The sequence below is a fragment of the Sus scrofa genome, chromosome 5 (genome assembly GCF_000003025.6).
Source record: "Sus scrofa isolate TJ Tabasco breed Duroc chromosome 5, Sscrofa11.1, whole genome shotgun sequence".
NCBI lineage: Eukaryota > Metazoa > Chordata > Mammalia > Artiodactyla > Suidae > Sus > Sus scrofa.
The window spans coordinates 103175359-103193722 of record NC_010447.5 but is presented as its reverse complement, the minus strand read 5'-3'; the positions used below and the strand labels follow the sequence as shown (position 1 = coordinate 103193722).

Sequence of the window (18364 nt, the reverse complement as noted above, 5' to 3'; positions counted from 1 at the left end):
CCCAGTTGTCGGGTCATGCAAACATCCCTTAGTCTGGAACAATTCTTTGATCCTCCATGACTTTCAGGACGTTGATATATTGAAGAAGGAATTTTATAGAATGTTTCTTAATGTAGGTTTGTCCGATACTTTCTCATGATTAGACCCACATGTGTATATACGGTCTAGAATGTCACAGAAGCGATGCTGTGTCTTTCCAGGGCATTCCTCCCAAGTATCACAGTATTTCCCGTTTTGGTGGTACTGAATTTGATTGCTTGATTGGGATGTTGCTTCGCCACTGTTCTCTAAAGTGACTTTGCCCCATTTGTATTTCGTGAAGGCACTTTGAAGACTCTGAGAGGATATTTTGAGACTCTGTAAAAATTCTGTTTCTTGCTGTCCTGTCACCCATATGTTTCAGCATCTATTGAGGTTTCTTGCTGAAATTAATAATTTACTTGAACGGATGTCAGGGGTTTGTAATGCCATCATTCCTTCTGCATTTATGCCTTGCCATTCAACTTGAAGAAGGAGATGCCCCTTCTTATTTTTCCCCTCCTCTCCCTCCTCCTCCTTCTCTTGCTTTTTCTGCTCTTTCTCCTCTTCTTCCTTTTTTCTCTCCTTTTCTCTCTCTTTAAATTCTGCGCACTAATGGATTCCTATGTTGATGGATTATAATCCATCAACATAAATATTTATTTTGATGTTTAAATTTTCCCAGGTGTGACTACCAGGATCCCCTCCCAGCTGGTTTCTGCTCATTATTCTTTGAGAACTTTGTTCCTTTTTGGTGCAGAGCGATCTGGGCACCTCTTGTTGTTTCGCTGCCTTGGCTTCAGCTTTTATCTAAGGTGTCCTGATTTCTTTTGTGAAGAGCAGTATTTAGAAACCAGATCTCATTGCTCCTAGGCTTCTTAAATGGTGAGATATATGTAGGCACACACACGTATCTATCTCAATATCCATGAGATATCTCTTATGCATAGACATGTAGGTAGGTAGATAGATTAGGTAGATAAAGATATGAATATGTAACCACAAGCATGAATTCACCACACCTCCAGTTCCAAATCAACACACAGAACTTATTCTTAATTTCTCCTTTCCATACTTGCACTTCCTTTTGTCAGCTGAGGGACCTGGCTCCCACTATCCTCTATATATTTTCTTTTTTATTCAACCCCCCCCCCCCACACACACATACAGATCTAACAAACTTCCTATCCACACTGGGCTACTCTTCATTCTGACAAATTCCTGGCACTGGCCCTGGCTGTCACCTGTCTGCCACCTGTCTGCCTTCTCATCAGGAAGGAGAGAGCTAGTTTTGGAAAGATGCTTATTTTTTCTCTCTTTGATATTGTGTTTTTAAAGCAGGAGTTGTAAGGCAATTAGTCATTGTTGCTGACTCAAGGCATTTCTGTGTGTGTCCACATTTGTGACTAGTATATCCATATAAAGAGGAATTCTCATGTAGATATGTTTTAATATGAATCAATGTTCAATACCCATACTTACGAAATTGAAAATATGAAGATTGATAGTATCTAGATTTATTGTTGAATTCCTTTCAATGGCATGCATAAGAGCTTCCTTTTCTTAAGAGTAAAATGTGAAGGTAGTGAAGAGAAGATTTAAGATTAGACCCTTGGATATTGTCACATTCAAATTCTGCCTGTTAACAACTTAAATAACTAAGCTATCTGTCAGCTAATGAGGCATCACATGCATTAACATACTCAGTGTCCAGAGACATTTGGGTGGAATTATACTGTAGAGTAGTGGTTAATAGAACAGTATTTAGAAACTGCCAGACTTAAGTACAGGTTAAATATCTACCAGCTTGTTACACAGGGCAAATAACTAAAACTCCAGAAGCTTTAATTTATCTATAACACCTACATTTCAGGTGTCCTAGTCTGTTCAGATGGCTACCTAACAGGAATACCATAGACGGGAGAGCTTAAGCAACAGACATGTATTTCTCACAGTGCTGGAGCCTGAGAAGTCTGAGATCCAGTTGCCAGCAGATCGAGTGCCTGGCGAGAGCCTGCTCCCCGGCTGGTAGATAACCATCTTCTCGCTCTGTCCCCCCAGGGCAGAGGGGTCAGGGAGCTCCGCAGGGTCTCTTCTGTAAGAGCGCTGAGCCCACGCGAGAGGGCTCCACCCTCACGACCTAATCACCCCCAGGTCTCCACCTCCTGGCATCACACTGGGGATTAGGTTTCGACAGGTGACTTTGGGGAAGAAACAGACACTCAGTTCTTAGCAACAGGATTCCTGTGAAATTAAAGTGACATGCCCTGGGTAAAACACTAGCCATAGTACTCGGCACGTAGTGATTGCACAGGAACAGGAGAGAGCTTTTATGTTAATCATTAGTGAAATTTAACTTCTGGGAATCTTGTTAACAAGCAGTAGCACTGAATTCTGGCTTATTAGGACTCTAAATAAATGGTATTTCTGCAACAGCCCACATTACAGTTTCAGTCTAAGTGCTTAGAACGTGCTGACCCTGCTTAAGTGCACAGAAAGATAGTCTGCCCAGGACTGTGTCTCGCACATATTTTGAAAGGACATCATAATACTTATTTTTGCCTTCCCCCCATCTGTACTAGGGGAATGCAGCATTACTTTACGTGGGAACAGGGAATGATGCCACTGCAGTACCTACCTTTGAATCAGAGAACACTCTTGACTCTGAAGTCTTTATACATTGTTTTATGAATCAACCCTGGTCCCTTTTATTTTGTTGGGATGAAACATGAACAGAAATAAAGGACACGCTGAGAGTCTTCTGAGGTTGAACTGAACCTCTTTGATCATTTGTATAAAAGTTAAATCTTTACCAACTAGCTTTGATTGTCTCTCTAGAGACTGGAGTTAAAATCTGATTCCACTTTATATAAATAATGAGGGGAAATCCTAGAGGAATGGACAGCTTGTAACATACACAGAGCAGGGGATCTGGACCCATTTACAAGTGGCTGCAAAGCAAAGATGTTTCCTAAGGTCTTTTTACAATGATTTGAAGTTTGACTTTTCCGTGTCCCTTCCCTTGAGAATCTGTTCCCCTGCCATTGCTGATGCAGGCAACTCAGATAGGGACCGGTGTGCAGCTTACACCAGAGAACCTGAAACCCTGGGCTACAGGGTTGTCTCTTATGACCTAAACTAAAACTAAAACTAAAAACATAAAAATAAAGAGCAAATCAGCCAGAAATGTTTCACTGCCATATTAGAAAGTAAATAAAACAAAGGTTTCAAAGACAGAAACCTGAATACTTTTTTTTTTTTTTGGTCTTTTGTCTTTTTAGGGCTGCACCCCCAGCATATGGAAGTTCCCAGGCTAGGGGTTGAACTGGAGCTATAGCTGCTGGCCTACACTACAGCCACAGCAATGCAGAACCTGAGACGTGCCTGCCACCTATATCACAGCTCATGGCAACGCCAGATCCTTAACCCACTGAACAGAGCCAGGGATCGAACCCACACGCTCATGGATACTAGTCTGATGTGTTAGCCAGTGAGCCATGACAGGAAGTCCAGAAGTCTGAATATTTTTTTTGTCAGAGAGTGGAGACTTAGCCCCTGGAATTGAGAAAAGGGAGGCACATGCTGAGAAATACTGTTTAAGATCTGTTTATCCAGAGCAAAGGAAAACTCCACCGCAAAACCTGCTCTGAATATTCCCTCACTCCATAGAGATTTCCTAGAGGAGATTCTCTGACTCCTTGTAACTCACATGGTTACAGGTATTCTGGTTCTTGTGGCGGCTCTGGTCTTGCTCTAGAAGGAACCAGTTGGCATTGAGCTTTAGACAATCATCTTGGCATACGAACTCTTGTGCCTCTGCCTCTGAGAGACCAGCCTGTGAGTGCCAAGCCTGCAGGGCTGTAGGCAGCCCTGGCTCCCAGCCAGTTCACCCAGACACCGTGGCCCTCTGATGCTTCTTGGCAGGCAGCCACGAGGCTTGCCCGAGGGTCTCCAGTCTCACTCCATGCTTTCATTTAGACTTCTTCAGCAAGTACGAATGATCCTCAAAAAATCTGAGAGGATGTTTTTCCTTCATTCATGGATAGGAAGCTGAGGGATGGGCCGAGAGAGTACAGCCGCTCACAGCAGACAAGCTCGCGTGGGAGAATAAACAGAAAGCAATGGACTTTGGAGGTCCCTGGGGAGGGGCAATAGACAGGGGATGTAGAAGGCGCTGGGGGCCAGAGAAGAAGAGAGACGGACCGCGAGGAGAGGCAGATGTACCCCACATTTTACCAGTGAACTGGTCCCCGCGTGCTCAAAAGGTGGCCCTTCCAGGCCGTTGGTAATAATAGTACTTGAGCTCACCGTTATTTTTCGAGGGACATATTTCTTTTTGCTTTTACACATAAGCAAACAGATGTTCAGAGACGCTAAGTAACGTAGCAAGGTCACATGCGTTAATAACTGTTTTGCAAGAGCCAAATTTTACAACCACATCCTAAGCATGGACCATCACGCCACGTTTCCTTCCACACGTTTTACCCGCCGATGATACTGACTTATGATCACTACTGATGAGAACTATTCATTCAGTTACCAAATTTTTGCTGAGTGTGGTACATATTCTGGACATGGGACTAGGCATTGGGGTACCATGGTGAGCTTAAACATGGAGAATAGACTCTAGTTTGGGAGATAAACATTCATCAAACAATGACTCAATTTGCACATTACGAGGGTGTGAAGTGCCATCAAGACAGGTGCAGCGAAAAGTAGGTACTTCTTCCTTGGGATGTCACCTGAAAATTTGGGATGATTCTTTAAAAAGAACCATCCCTTGAGCTGAGACTTGAAGGGATAAATTTAATTGGATGATGTGGGAAGGAAAATCTTCAAGTTCAAAGGCCCTGTTGAGGGGGAGCTATAGGAGGAGGGTGGAGGACTCTTGTAACAACAGAGGAGAAAGACGAGGGAGTCCTGTGCACAGTGATACTGGAGAGGTGGGCAGAGATCCGAACAGGCCAAGCCTCTTTGGCTCCTAACACTTTCACCCAGGTCCGCCATGAACAAGAACCAGGTTTGTTGGGAAACTATCGCGAGTGCAGTTCTGTACGTGATGGGTTTGAGTTATCTCTGTAATAATCTAGAGGGGATGTGAATTGGGCCGTTATGATTCACATCTGGAATTAGAGAAAAGTTCTGAGCCAGAGTTTGAATTTGGAATTCGTATGTGGGTCAGCAGTCCTTAGTAGGATGGGCGTAGTTGAGGTCATCTAGGCTCGACCGTGCAGCCTGGAAGAAGCTTAGGATAGTGATTCGAGGAACCCCCAACCATTGCCCTTCTTTTCACCACCGACATTTAGCGATTGGGTAAAAGAGAACAAAGAGGAAAAAAGCAGCATCCAGAGAGAAAAGGGAACAAACTAGAAATTTGTTATCATAGACGCCAAGGTAGGAGAGTCCCCTGAAAGGAGTGGTCTGCTAGTCCACATGCTACCGCGATATCACGGAAGGTGGAGACGAAAGGTACGTGGTGATTTTCACAGCACTGACCCATCTTTGCTGGCCTTGATGGCACGTCCTGTCATGTGAACAGCACATCCTCTTTCTTAATTTTGCCATGCTGCTTTTATCCAACTTTAAGTTAGAATAAACTAGAAACGTTTACCAGTAATCGCTGGAGTCAAGACACAGCTTTGTATGGATTCTTGCATAGCTCTCTCTTTCCTTTCTATATCCACTCTTATATACACACAAACGTATGTACAGCCTCTAGTTTTCCATGACTTATTAAAATCCTAAGGAGCTTTTCAGAGGGTTTAGACCTGTCAGATAAAGATAAAATATTTCTGGCATCCATGATTACACTTGATTTTCTCTCAAACAAAACCAGGACTTATAATAAAAGTAACATATTAATTAAAATTGATTTTAAAATACACTGAATTTTTCTTTCACTTGTATATCTTCTCTCTAGATGTTTCTTAAAGTAAGAAATATTTAATGATCAGTCGCCATGGTGCAAACCCAGTACCAGGAATGGACTTCAAGACAAATGAGAGAAGCGTGGGGAACAAAGCCCAGTCAGTGTACAATGTGCCGCGTCGTCTCTCCTCCTCCTTTGTCTTATAGTTCGTGCTGTGGACTTTTGAAAGATGTGGGGGTTTTGACCAGATATACACAGATTTTGAAGCTGCATAGGGAAAGATAGTGCTCTTAAAAAATTTGCCCGTACATGAAAAGAAGACAAAATGCATGAAGACTGAAATATCAAACATAAGGAGTCCGTCTGCGAAGTGCTTTTTGTTTGATTAGGCTTACTCTTTACGTGTTAACCATACACACGAATACATACCCATGCACGTATACACAAATATAAAACATCATATAAATGAGGGTTGTCAGAATGAGAATTTGTTTTTAAATGACTTTAATTTTTTGGAAATCAAGACATCCCAGTGATATTTATAGCCCATAGCAAATTCAATATTTATTTTTCATTACAGTCTGCATTTTAGGATATATATTATAGAATTTTCATGCAAAAAATAATTTTAGGGCTGTTTTTCATGCTTTTTTTAGTTATCCTCAGAAGAACAAATTTAGCCAGATTTTCTCTAAAACAGCAAAAAAAAATGTATCTTTTCAAGTCTTTTGCCAAAAAATGAAGTCAATTATTGGTAATTACATGCTTTCAAGAAAGTCTATGAAATCTAATTTAGTATCTCATTCCAACTCGAATTGTATATGAAAAGTAAAGAAATTCTCCTGTGGATAGACAGCTTTGGAATATGCCAGTCATAAGGAAATGCTCCCTTCCCTTGATTGAAAACTTTTAATGCTTTGGTTTCTTCTTGTAGTAGAGAACTTTGATGAGTCACTGGTGACAGCAATTGGTGTTTCTGTCTTCTTGGCTAATTTCAGAGCACATTCAGAAAATGAAGGTACCTCTTTACCATCTGCTGACTCCTGCACCAGTCCTACTAAGATGGATTTATCATATAGTAAAACAGCTAAGCAGTGCCTAGAGGAGATATCTGGTAAGTGACCTGACTGATGGGTAGGTCAAACTCAGAATTTTTGTAATTTCTCCGTAAGTCTTTTTTTATTAAATCGTACTTGTGCTGTACTGTTTTCCCTTAGGCGTTAATGGACTGTGTGCATTTCGTGCTTCAGAGATTCTTAGGCATTTGACTCTTCTGCTTAGGAAACTGTCTTTGTTGTTCTGTCAAGAATTCTGTAACGAATGGTGGTGTTCTCCGAGGCTGGGATTTTAAGTCGTCATTGCCCTCAGTCAAGTTAAATACAGTCAGAGAAAACTTAAAGAATCTTTTGTTTTTAATGAGGTAGTCCTTGAATATAGTTGGAGATTTAAAAAATAGTAATGATCGTTAATGTAAAATTTCCATGGCCATCCAACCCTGCTCTGTCTGTCTTCAATTCTGTATGATTTTGAATATTTATACATGGTGATTCCAAAGGTGTATTCTGGGGAAAAAAATCTAATTTTGGAGATACTTCATTATATATAAATAATGTAAGAAACATGACATATACATACTCCAGACACGATTTGTCAGATTCTCAGCTTTAGTCCAGTGTTTTTCCTAGGATCCAGATAAGCCTTGGCACCTCAGGAAGGCCTTTGGTGTAATTTCATTTTATTTAGTTCCATGTTCATGAGAAACTAAGTAGGATCTTAACATAGTATACTGATCCTAAGGGGAAAGAGAATTTAAGAGCGTTTTATCTGTTTTGAAATATAAGAATGTATGGAAGTAGAGGTATGTCTGTTATCCCAATATATCTGTGGCTCAGAGATTCTTTATATTGTGTATTCCTAAGGGAAAAAACAAAACAACTATTTAATTTTCAAAATTACTGTAGTACTCTCAGGACCTTGAGTATTGTTCTGAAACTCATGAGAATAACCATATCCCAAATTCGATGGCTCAGCAACTTCTGCACAGACTTGTAACACAGGCAGGCATTGGCACTTACTGCAGCACCCACCAGTGGACACTGACAGTAGTGGCCACACAGCATCCCAAGGGTTCCTTTTGGAACTAACATCAGTGCTGTCATTAGGCTTCAGAGCTTTCGTGTGCAGATACGGGTAAGGGTTGAAATGGGAATGCCAAGGCTATGGTGATGCCCTATGGAGGTTTTCAATCTCTTGGAGAAAGTGCTGGTTTTCCATAGCTCCGCAGAGTTGTGTGGTCATAATGTGCATCCGTATTGACCAGGTATTGTATAAACATCGTGTAGCAAGAAGATGTATATGTTTCACACATTCCTTTGTTCATGGATATCTTCAGTTAGTATCCACATGCCTGCAGAAATACTAGAGCTCAAATATATAGAAGAAAATGCACTCAGTACACTTGAATTCTAATTTTTCTGTGAATTTCACAAAGAAACCTTGTTTTTCTGAAATCATTGTGTTTTCTAGTATCTCTGATTGAATAACCCATGTTTGATTTTTTTCTCATTTCTTATTCTTTCAATCATTGGATGGTTTTTTCAAACTTCCATATTTCCATTTATATAAGTCACATCATTATGTTATACACCTTAAACTTATACAGTGCTGTACACCAATTATGTCTCAATAAAACTGGGGAAATTTTTCATTTCCATTTAATGTTCTGATCTTTTAATAGAATATTTGAAAGTGAAATATAAACTGGACTTTAACATAATACAGTAGTCTGGTGGATTTGTTGAAGGGTATAATATTAATTTGTAACAATGATTATGATACAACGACATAGATTTGAGCCTGATTTAGATGGAAATCTAGTAAAAGGAAATAGCAAATAAATGCTGAAATGAGTCTTCTCTGATTGTGTCATTCCTACTTTTGTTTTTTTACAGTGAGCCTATGTAGAGTACTGACAGTTTTGTTCCATGCAAACTTGAGATTTCATGGAAGAAAGATTTTTATTTCTGATTAGTAAGCTATAAGTTGAGTGCCGTAATTGGAGGAGGCTAGATGAGTGTATACTTGTAGACCAGTGATGAGAGCATGCTGTTCACAGGGAAGTGGATTAGTGACAGAGCATAACTAGCATACCCTGGCCTTTCTTCTAATGCTCTTGTCTGTTAATTCCTCCTGAGCTACTTAATCTCTTACTCAAACCCTATATCAGGGCATTGTCAGATTCTGCAGCTTCCATGTACCCCACGCTTCCTGATTACAGCCTCTTGTCTTTGCAATGCCCTTCCGTTCCTTCTCTGACTTTGCTGCTGTATCTAAACTTTCCTGTTCATTGATCCTACTACCTTTTACTTACCCTCACCAAGCCCTGCACACCCTTCTTCCCTCCTTAATCAGCTGAATTCCTCTGGTGGCCGAAGAATGGAGTATGACTTTTCACATAGCCTTTGCTCCCATGCCCTCTCTCGCTTCCTCGCACTCACTGGGTGAAACCTCAGACCCAGTTACATTCAAGTCTCCACGTGGCCCCTGCCAGCAACGAATGCACCTGGAGAAGGACACACCACATGTCGATGTGATTCACTTCACGTTCATGACCACCAGCTTCAAGTGAGTTGTTAATGCTGCCTGGCAGTCATTCTGTATTTGACGAGTACATTTACTCTTTTTGTCATCTAAGAGCTGGAGAGGTCCAGCCTTTTTCCTTCTGCTCAAAGCTACGATACCACTTTTCCCATCCTTTCTCTCAACTGATGACCTTGATGTGGATGTCACTGAAAATTAAAGCGTGGAAAGAGAATTTCATGAAGCCCCGCCTCCACATCTACCCATGTACAGCAGTTATACTCATTCGCTTCACTTTGCCCGGCACTGCTCTCTCTTCTACCTCTTCAATATTTTCCTCGACACTGCATTATGCTCTCTAACCCACAGGATGTGGCCATCTCTGCAACTTTTTTTTTTTTCATTTGATTTACAGTCTTGTGATCATTTCTGCTGTACAACCAAGTGATTCAATTAAACACATATACACATTCTTTTTTTTCAGATTCTTTTCCCACATAGGCCATCACAGAATACCCAAATTAAAAAAAAAAAAACAAAAAAACACAACACTGTTCTTGACCCTTTCCACAGCATTCTTTCTCTTTCTGATTTCTCTTGTTGCTCCTATATTCTGGCTGCTAGAGAAACCGCAAGCCACAGAGACACTTGCATTTATTGCAAAGCTCTACCTTAGACTGGCTCACAGAGTAGTTCCTCAAAGATGAAATGAGACATGGGAAGGTAAATGTTCTAGGGAATGGAAAAAATTAATTCTGGCCTCTGAACCGCCATTATTTAGATCTTTGAATTGTTCTTTGGTTCCCTTTTTTGTGAGGTGGCTCTAAGGATGCTTAATAATCTCATAGTATTGTCATCAGAGGCCTTATAAATGCCAAGCAGGTCAAGGGTTGGGAAAGGAAGCAGAACTGAAACCTGAGCTTTCCTGCAGAGGAGTAAGAAACAAACTTTAACACTAAAAATAATTGAATTATTCGATTTATGGGAACAACTAAGTTAGCTGTAAAGATTTATACGGGGCCTAAAAACAACACGTGTATTGTAGAATTCTACTGGGCAGAGAAATCGAGAAATACATTCCAAGAATAAAAAAACTCAATGAAAAGAATTTGAAAAGAAATTTCCCTGACTTTATTAGTTTCATTGGTTTCTTATTGTAAAGCCTTTGGGATCTTGGTAAGTCATTGGTTTTCCGTAACTCAGAGTTTCACGGCCATTGCTGTTGCTGAACTCTTCTTGCTGAAGGTTGCTGTGGAGACCTCACTGGGAATAATTTGGTCCTGTCCCCACCCGCCCCCCCACCAAGTGAAGTAGCATAAATGATATAGAACTCTGATGTGTCAGTCTTGGCGGGAAAAGAGCCAGATTTTGTGAATTTTTATCTTTTTTAGGGCCTCATCCACAGCACATGCACGTTCCCAGGCTAGGGGTTGAATGCGAGCTGTAGCTGCCAGCCTCCACCACAGCCACAAGATCTGAGGTCCGAGCTGTATCCATGACCTATGCTGCAGCTTGCAACAATGCTGGATCCTTAGTGCACTGAGCGAGGCCAGGGTTTGAAGCCACATCCTTGTGGATACTAGTTGGGGTCTTAACCCCCTGAGCCACAATAGGAACTCCCCAGATTTTGTGAGTATTTTCAGTTTATATACAGCAAAGTAAAAATGCAAAATTTTTACTGAAAATAATACAGCAAAGTAAAAATGCAAAATTGTATTGCTTAGGAAGTTAGAAGGTCTTAAGCACCATTGGCTTCACGGTAGACATACCTCGATGTCCTGGTATAGTCTTGTCTGACCAGCATCCACTGTCCCACCTGCTAATAACAGCAATTTTTGCTTTTCTGTGGGAGAGCCATAGTCCCATCAGTCTTTTCATATGGTGCAAATGAAATTGAGCCAAGCAGATCCACTCAGAACCACCCATTCCACTGACCACAGTGACTCTCTCAGCAGTGGACATTTGACCCGATTCAGTTCAATCAGAACCAGTGAGAATCCATCTCAACTTTTCTTGAGACTGTTAGGAAAGAGACTGTGTTTTTCCACTAGATCCGAAGTTAATCAAGGGAAAGCATGGAGCTGTTGGCAGTTACCTTCACCCTCAAGTGAAACAATGTAGAACAACCAACTGATAGCAGGAGAGAATAGGTCAAGGTCAATGCAGGAAATGTCTGAGCCCCGAACAAGCCAGATCTGAAACTCCTTCTCCATCCTTCCCTGCACTTTTCTCTTATGCTGCCCCGGAAAATGCCTTTTTGTACTTAAATGTGAAAAGCATCCTTATGGCATGACCTGTGAGATGCATGACATGTAAAGATCTGTGATACCATTTATGAGCAGTCTTAAAGGGTTTACATCGAAAAGCAGATTTGTCAGAGTCATTCACTGAGACAGCCAGCCAGCTTAGGTCTGCATGTCATCAATGCGGCAACTCGTGAATTTAGAAAACCCCCCAACCAACCAACCAGCATCTTCATGAGTAATGATCACAGAAGAATGCAGCTGAATTGTCATATGAAGGTAAGTGTCAGAAAGGAGTGGCCCTCAGTGGGCCGGCATGCCAGAGAAAACTCAAGATTTTACCCTTTGGAGACCTCATCGCTCTTCAGAGTCTTTAGGTGTCTCTCTCAAGTTGCCCGAGATTTGCCATGTTCTTAGGGGGAAACTAGTGCTGTTTGCCCAGTCTGATGATGGTGGTTCTGTTAATTATTGCAGTCGCATGATCGGCAGTATGTAATTTATGACAAGGTGTGAGTGAGCTCCTTGCTGTTAGCCTGTCCTTAAAGAATCCCGCCGTGACCTCAGTATCGCAAGTCCAGCGATGGGTGGTGTCGAGTTTACTGCTTTGGCTTGGGTTTTATCTCTCCTTCGTTGACAAAAACGAATTTGGCCTCGGAGACCGTCCCTTTCATCAAGTGCCGAGAGATCCTGCCACGTGTAACGCGAGCTCTATGTTTCATTCCACTGGAGTCATTTGGAATTTTTTTAGATTTCTTTTAATACATCGGAGAGGTCCCGCTGTGGCACAGTGGGTTACGAATCCGACTACAGTGGCTCAGGTTTTTATGGAGGCACAGATTCGTTTCTCAGCCTAGAACTTCCGCGTGCCAAGGGCGTGGCCAGTAAAAAAACAATAGGTTCATACCTGCCCATCTTTTGTATAAGACTATCTACCAACATGCGTAACATTTATATAATCCACTTTCTAACCCTTCTCTGGAATTATAACTGAAATAAAATGATAGATGCCAGACTGACTCTCTATCGACAAAGCCAATATGTCATTTGTAAGAAAATAATTAAATATCGGATGAATTCAGGAAATCATTTTGGAAGTGAGAATTTAAATTAAACAGGAGGATAAACTAATGGTACATGTGTTTTTGTGTTTGTTTGTTTCGTTTGTTTCCTGACGGCCCAAACTTATTGAATAATGGGAAATATCTGGTACTTAAGATCTTCGTAAATGATCATTCAATTTGCCTTTTTCTTGGATGCTTATAAAGAGTAAGTTGATGGAGCTCAGATCATCTGAAAGCAGTTTAGATCTTTTACTTAAACAGCTGCTTTATAATTATGTTTACTAAAGAGCTCGAAGGCTTCCCTTCTCAGAACGTCACAGTAGCCACCCTTTATGTGACGTGTTGGCTGGGAATGGGAGTGGTTGTGTTTTTGGCATGGATTGGGCGTATTTGTCTCTGGGGCGCTGAGGCTTCCTCCGCCACCTTGTGTAACGTACGAGTAAACGAATGAGGACAAGGAAGTATAAACACGCCCAAGTGTGAACGGAAGCCCAGAGCAAGCAGAGACGACTGCCTCAGGAGAAGCCGTAACTGGGCTCCCTGCTGCTGTTCAAGGTAAACGCAAGGACCGATGCCGTTTCCCGGGAAACGGTGGTAACTACGTCGACAATAGTGCACTTACGGAAAGAAACAGACAAAATGTGCTTGCGATGTTTTCCTCGGTGAGGGTTATGTCTTCAAAATAACCAGCCCTCACCCTACCTCCACCGGACATGGATCCCCCACTTCCTAAATTCACCCCGCAAGAGGTTTCTGTTTTCTTGCCCCACGGAATCCGTGTGGACCATGCGATTTGACGCGACCGGTAGTATGTGAGTAGAAACGTGCCGTGGGCCGGTCGTGAGCAGAAGCTTGGATTTCCAGTCTCATTTTCCCTCTGTCATACTCTCAGCGCATCGCAGACTGAGGTGCTCTTTTAGCCTGGGTCTTAGCGTAGAGGCAGCTTGGACAGAGCTGCAGTAACATCGAGTGGGCATCAACGTGAGCAAAATGCGTCTCTGTTTCTGTAAGCTGCTGAAATTCCTAAATAATCTGTAAATGCAATTTAAAAACTCACAACAATAAATTGCAATTAATTAATAATTAGTAATAAATCCAATATAGCATTTATTTAGTAATAAATATAGTATTCAAGAATCAATAAACATAATGCAACTTGGTCTAAGCCAGAATTTGTCACCCTTGGCACTATCGATGTGTGGTTTGCATCATTCTTTTTTGGGAGGGCGTTCCTGTCACTGAAAGCAGTATCATTGGCCGCCACCTCTCAGAGGTCAGAAGCACAACACCCCGCATTTGGGACAACAGAATATTTCCAGATATTTCTAATGTCCCCTGGCGTGGGGGGACATAGTTGAAAACCACTAGTGTCAGACTCTGAGCGGGGTTCCAGAGCCAGTAGTATCCACATCACCTACAAATGTGCTAGACATGCAAAGTCCCTCTCAGACGGCTGAGGAGGGATGGGGCCGGGGCCCAGCACGCTGTGTTATAAGAAGCCCTCAGCGAGGTTTTGAACATTCAAGTTTGAGAACTGCCAGTCTAGGCTGACTGGTACACAAGTATCCTTGTATACAGAGAGGAGCTCATCAGTGCCTTCGGTTATAGGTGCTCCGGGAGGTCTGTTGCGGTGCAGTGAAAATGAATCCGACTGGTATCCATGAGGACACAGGTTCAATCCCTGGCCTCGTTCAGTGGGTTGTGGTGCAGGTTGCAGATAAGGCTTGGCTCCCACTTTGCTGTGGTTGTGATGTAGGCTGGCATCGGTAGCTCACATTTGCCTGGGAACTTAAAAAAATCCAAGTATAGAGGCTCCAGATGAACTCTTTTGATGCCTAAAGCATACAGATTCCCTCTTTGGTGAATTCGTAAGACTTTAGAGTATATGCGGCATGGACACTTGAGTGCAGCACATGTCGAACAAATGAACGTTTCAGAACCTTAACACGCTGAACTCTAGTTTCATAATCTGGTGACTGAGTGATTCAGAATCACTCTGAATGAAGAAAAAATGTTTTGCTTAGGAGTCCAAAGTGGAGTAGCGTTTTGACCTTTTAAAAAACACTTTATAAAATGCTGTTTTTAGGATAGTCATCAGTTTCTCTGATTCAGCCTTAGTGCCCTCATTTCATTTAAGGACATTTTATATAAACATAATTTATATTTGAAGAGTGAAGAATTGAGAATCAGCATTCAGAATTCACAAGTTTGTTTACTTGCCAAATTTTATCACAAATAATTGCTGTTCTGTCCATCCGATTCCCTTTTTTGTGTCTGTGTAAAAGGGAACCCCCTTGAGCTTGGGCTAAGGACTAATTAACTTGGCCAGCAGGGTGTTACCATATATAAGGGCGTAGGCAGTGTATTTTACAATGCTAATTTAGATAATTAAGAGACTGGGCATTCCCTCTGGTTGCATTTAGCAATGGGATGTGACAAATGAGAATTAATTTGATCATATGGGCTGAGAAAATGCTAGGGAATTCTTTTACTTGGAATGACACCATGAAATATTTTAATCTACTCCTCCACTTCCTCCTTTTAGTAAGGATGGTTTATGGGCAGCACACCTCCGAAGCTTCCCTGATACTCTCCTTAAGAGCTCTCAGTGGTCCTCGGGTCTCTACTGTACCTGATCAAGTGTTTTAAAAGTTTTCCTAAAATCAGAATTTCAGAGTGGCGATTACAGCCAGTACAGGATAAATACAAGAAAGGTTTTCTACTGTTTTAAAAAATATTAAAGAGCTGATTGTGCAGCAATAGGATATGGAATAGCCTAGGGAAAATGCTCGAGGTCAAAAAACATAATATACCTTTTATGGTTTTTGTCACCTTATTATCTTCCGCACGCTTGGCCATCCACTTTCAATTATAAGCTTTGAGTGAAAGTGTTCCTTCGCAAAAGGCAAAGGAAACAATCCTTGGAGTTGTTCCAGTGCCGTTTTGTACAGGAGTAAATCTTGATTGTTACGGTCACACGAGGATTGCACTAAATGTTTTCAGAATAGAAAGCCCTTGAGTTTGTTCTTTGGATGAGAAGGTGAAGTCTGTCCCTTTAAAGCCTCGTCTGTCTGCAGGGAGAGTGTTTTAGGTCCTTTACACGCTCGAATTTGATTTGTCCTTTTACAGCACACATCCCCACGTTCGGAAGACAGATCTGCCTGCTTCGGCTGCCTGCAGCGACAGAGAAATCAGTCTGTCATTCTCAGTGTCGTGAAGTGTGTGTTATGTGTGTGAGCGAGTGTGTGTGTGTGTGTGTGTCTCTCTGAGGCGGGGTGGCGAGGATGATTGAAGCGTGCACAGGGTTAATGGTGTAGCATCTCATTCAGGCTTGGCTTTGAAACCTGTGGCATTCTGGGCTGGACAGCCGCTTCCGTGCCTCTGTTTTAATTTAGCAGGATGTTTGCTGCCATGGCAGCCAGCAGCATCCACTGCAGCAGCAAGGAAGAGCCATAGATCTGAGAATGCAGGTGGAATACTAAAACACGAGAGGCGCATGCAGGGCTGGCTTCAGGGCTGCATCTCTGCTCTTACGGGGCTCTGATGCGGAGGCTGTCCGTGCTGTACGGTGTCAGTTCCTGCAGAGTCGAGGGCTGCAGACCTAGCTCAGGGCAGGGCTGCTGAGAGGCAGGGGGGAAAAAGCAAAGCAAGAGACATTGCTGCTGCTTCACTACCTTGCATTGGGGACGCAGAAGCAAGAGAGGGAAATGTGGTCCCGTCGCCTTGCTGAGACATGTGATTGGATGAAGACTGGAAAACGTAGTTGGCTTCCTGTGCTACTTTGCAGCTGGAGCGGTGCCTTTGGTGAACTCTCTTCTGCTTCTTCCGATACACACAAGCACAATGTTTGTAAGTACTGCCGATGAGGGAGGTGACACGGCAAAAGCTGAATTGCGGGCGACTCCTTGATCATGCTGTGGCTCCCGAACGTACGTGAGTGCTTGCCTGGGCTTTGAGTGAAGTGCACGGCTCCTTAAAACCAAAAGGGCAAGGTGGCATCTCTGTGCAAAAAGACATGAAGTTCCACTGAAGCATCAGCAGCCAGTGAGGGGAGCCATGCAGCGGCCAGCTGACCTCTCCGTCTTTCGGAGCAAAGAGGGAAGGCGAAAGGGCGCTTGCCTGCAGAAGCAAAAGTCTCTGACCAATCTGTCGCTGACCAGCGAGGGGGAGCGGCGCCCCGCCGTGCGCATCTCCAACTGGTTCGGAAATGCCGCCAAGGCCAGCCAGAGAGAAGCCAGCCACGCGGAGAGGCGCTCGCTGTCCAGGGCCCTGTCCCGGTCGGTGCAGTCCCTGTACCACCCCGGCGGCGCGGGGGCCTGGAACCTCCTGCCCATCAGCCGCTCGGGAAGCGAGCGCTTCGGGGAGTGGATGCTCAGAAAGGGCCTGGAGGGGGACAGCGATGACGAAAGCCCCTCGGAAGACGAGCAGGTGTCCCCCGGGCCGGGCCGCTGCGGCAGGAGCTGGGCCGAGGAGGAGGGAGGCAGCTGCCTGCGGGAAGGCACGGCTCATCTGGACGAGGACGTGATCCTGACCATGCTGGGCGACCTGGAGCAGGCCCTTTACGCGGACCTCTTAGGTGAGTGGAGTCTGCTCCCACCAGGAAGGTGGCGCTCCAAGAAGCTGGCCCTTGGCACATGCCAGATAGCTTCTGCTCTTCCAACGGGGTTTTGTTTTTTGTTTTTAACTATAGTTACTCAAAACCACTTCCACTTCCTTCTCAAATGCAATCATTTTCTTTGGAAAACGGACCTCTGAGAAACCCTTGTCCGCCTGTGTGGACACAGTCCTTAGCAGCAGTTTGCCCTGGACGTTACTGGTCTGGAGTCGGGTCCATCCTAGACGTGCGCTGATAAGCGTTGGCGGGTTAAAACTCCAGCTGTGTGTGCTTCACGCGGTCATGAATGGGGGCAGCTGTTCGGCTGCCCTCAGGAGGGCCTCACCACAGATTTGGCAAGAAGAGTGGAGGCCTTCGTGGGTCCCTTTTCTTGTGTAGTCGAGTTTCTGCAGCTGCCTCCGTGCTGTCTCATCCGATGGCCTCGTTTGCACCTCAGTGCCAAGCATTCTAGTTACACTTGCTGAAGTGCAGAGGCCTCTGAGAGCTCGAGTCACTTACTTTTTTAAAAAAAAGTGCTGTGGGAAAAAAAAAACTTCTGCGTGTGTATATTAGAACTATTTAAATTACCATGTAGGTGAATATGAGCCGTTTTGATACTTCATGAACTAAGCCTTTTTGATGACGTGATTCTTAGCAGTAACTTCTTATATCATCTTTCCTTGATGAGACATCAAGATGTCTGAGGTTCTTCTTCAGCCGTGACCATCCACCAGAATAGCTAAATTGTATGCATTTTAATTGTTGCATCTAAATTCGTACAAATATGAATTCATTCATATATTGCATGTAAATACATTACAGTAGAAAGGATGCCTGCCTCAGAAACTTAAAGCACGGGGCTGTTGCCCACATTCTGTTTATGTCGGTGTGGTTTCCACAAAGGACCTCATGCAGGACTCTTTAAATTCAAAGAATTAAACCGGACCGGTGATCTCTTTGTTTCGGATTCATACAACTGATGCCAAATACAGGTTTGTTT

At 43.2% G+C, this 18364-nt stretch overlaps 1 protein-coding gene across 17 annotated transcripts in view; it reads left to right on the top strand.

Annotated features, from left to right (window-relative positions):
* NAV3 (neuron navigator 3) overlaps window positions 1–18364 on the top strand; it is an 849425-nt gene that overhangs the window by 669500 nt on the left and 161561 nt on the right. For 16 of the 17 annotated variants that reach the window (XM_021093080.1, XM_021093078.1, XM_021093079.1 and 13 more), the window contains one exon: window positions 6886–7001. In XM_021093080.1, coding sequence (XP_020948739.1) covers window positions 6886–7001 — 116 coding nt within the window. Of the gene's footprint in view, window positions 1–6885; window positions 7002–11082; window positions 17347–18364 lie in introns of those variants that run through there. The other variant, XM_021093089.1, reaches the window with a different exon arrangement.